We start from the raw sequence: 1,399 nt of genomic DNA, 5'->3' as shown, positions 1-1,399 counted from the left end.
GAATTGTTTAATGAATTTATTTTTATAACAAAACATTATTGTTCAGTTTCATAATGATGCAGGTTGTATCTGAAGCTGACACACAGCTGGTACACTTTCTTTCTTCTTTTTGTCTGAGAGTGTTTAAAAACACACAAATACTGAATATAGAAAATATAATATCTGAATGAACTAGCCTGTCTGACAATGTGATTATTTAATGTTTATGATACTGTCTCTGTCATTAGTGAGTCTACATCATAATTTCTATAATTATTATGCGGTCTAACTAGTCAACAATCCAATAAAGTCCATATTTTACATGTTTAATATCAGTAAATAATTTATTTGACAACAGATAAAATCGATTTTAAACAAGGTTAAACATGAACATTGACACTTTTTAATGTTAGCATGCAGGTTTTATTTTTAAAATAATGAATTCTGGTTAAATATGCATAATATTTACCTGTGAAACATAATCCTTTTTTGCTCTTGTAAAAGCGTTGTAACAATCTATGTAGTTTATAGAAAAGTATTCGAACAATTTAWACATTTATAAAGCATTTGTTTGCACCGCGCTACGTTCTGCTAATTGATTTCAATGGTTAGCGTTAGCATTAGCTCGATGCATAACAAAACCCCTTGCAAAGCACGCCCAGGTCACGTGACGCCCRATCCAGTAACATATATCAGTGAGTTGTGGGATTCTGTTCCAGATGTGGCTACAGTCCGGACAGCAGAGACAGCTGTGGAGCGACTCCCTTCATGGATGCTGTGAGGAACGGACACCTGCCCGTGGCCCGGCTGCTTTTAGACAAACACCAGGTGGAACAAACGTCTGTCACTGCGGTCATGTTTCACTTCTGCTCCCAACATTCATGTTTCCACTTGACCTGCCCCCGTCAGGCCTCTCCAGTGGCAGCCGACAGACTCGGGGCTCAGCCCGTGCACCAGGTGGCTGTTACTGGCCAGGAGGAGGCGCTGAGGTTTTTGGTTCAGGACCAGGGTGTGGATGTGAACCAGAAGGCCACAGAACTCCAGCTCACTGCCCTACATTATGCAGCCAAGGTTTGTTAGACCAGTGCTTTCCGCACCTTGGTTGGTGAGTGTCGTCCACACATGAAGGCACAGCCACGTGAGTTACTATCAAAGTGAGGTCTTTGCTGTAAAGTGAGGACCACTTCACTTTATTTGCAGCTCTACTGCGCTTCACTAGTTAGGTTTAGAGGAATGGTGTGAGTTGAGTTTTGGTTCAGGTTAGGGTTATTCTTTACTTCAGTGATAACAGGTGCTGTACAGCCACCATCTCTGTGGATGCTGATTCATTTTTTTTCCTGTTTTTTTAATCAGTGTGGATTGCCAATGCAATGCACACTATTGTGTTTCGTTTCCCATCCAAGTCATCTCAACTTTGCCA

At 40.9% G+C, this 1,399-nt stretch overlaps 1 protein-coding gene across 2 annotated transcripts in view; it reads left to right on the top strand.

Annotated features, from left to right (window-relative positions):
* ankrd16 (ankyrin repeat domain 16) overlaps window positions 1–1,399 on the top strand; it is a 23,592-nt gene that overhangs the window by 10,655 nt on the left and 11,538 nt on the right. Inside the window, exons 4-5 of one of the 2 annotated variants that reach the window (XM_014020146.1) lie at window positions 699–807; window positions 889–1,050. In XM_014020146.1, coding sequence (XP_013875600.1) covers window positions 699–807; window positions 889–1,050 — 271 coding nt within the window. Of the gene's footprint in view, window positions 1–698; window positions 1,051–1,399 lie in introns of both variants that reach the window. The other variant, XM_014020145.1, reaches the window with a different exon arrangement.

The sequence above is a fragment of the Austrofundulus limnaeus genome, unplaced genomic scaffold, assembly GCF_001266775.1.
Source record: "Austrofundulus limnaeus strain Quisiro unplaced genomic scaffold, Austrofundulus_limnaeus-1.0 Scaffold241, whole genome shotgun sequence".
NCBI classification, from domain to species: Eukaryota; Metazoa; Chordata; class Actinopteri; order Cyprinodontiformes; family Rivulidae; genus Austrofundulus; species Austrofundulus limnaeus.
Note: the sequence above shows the minus strand (reverse complement) of the source record. Positions and strands in the feature narration are given on the sequence as shown.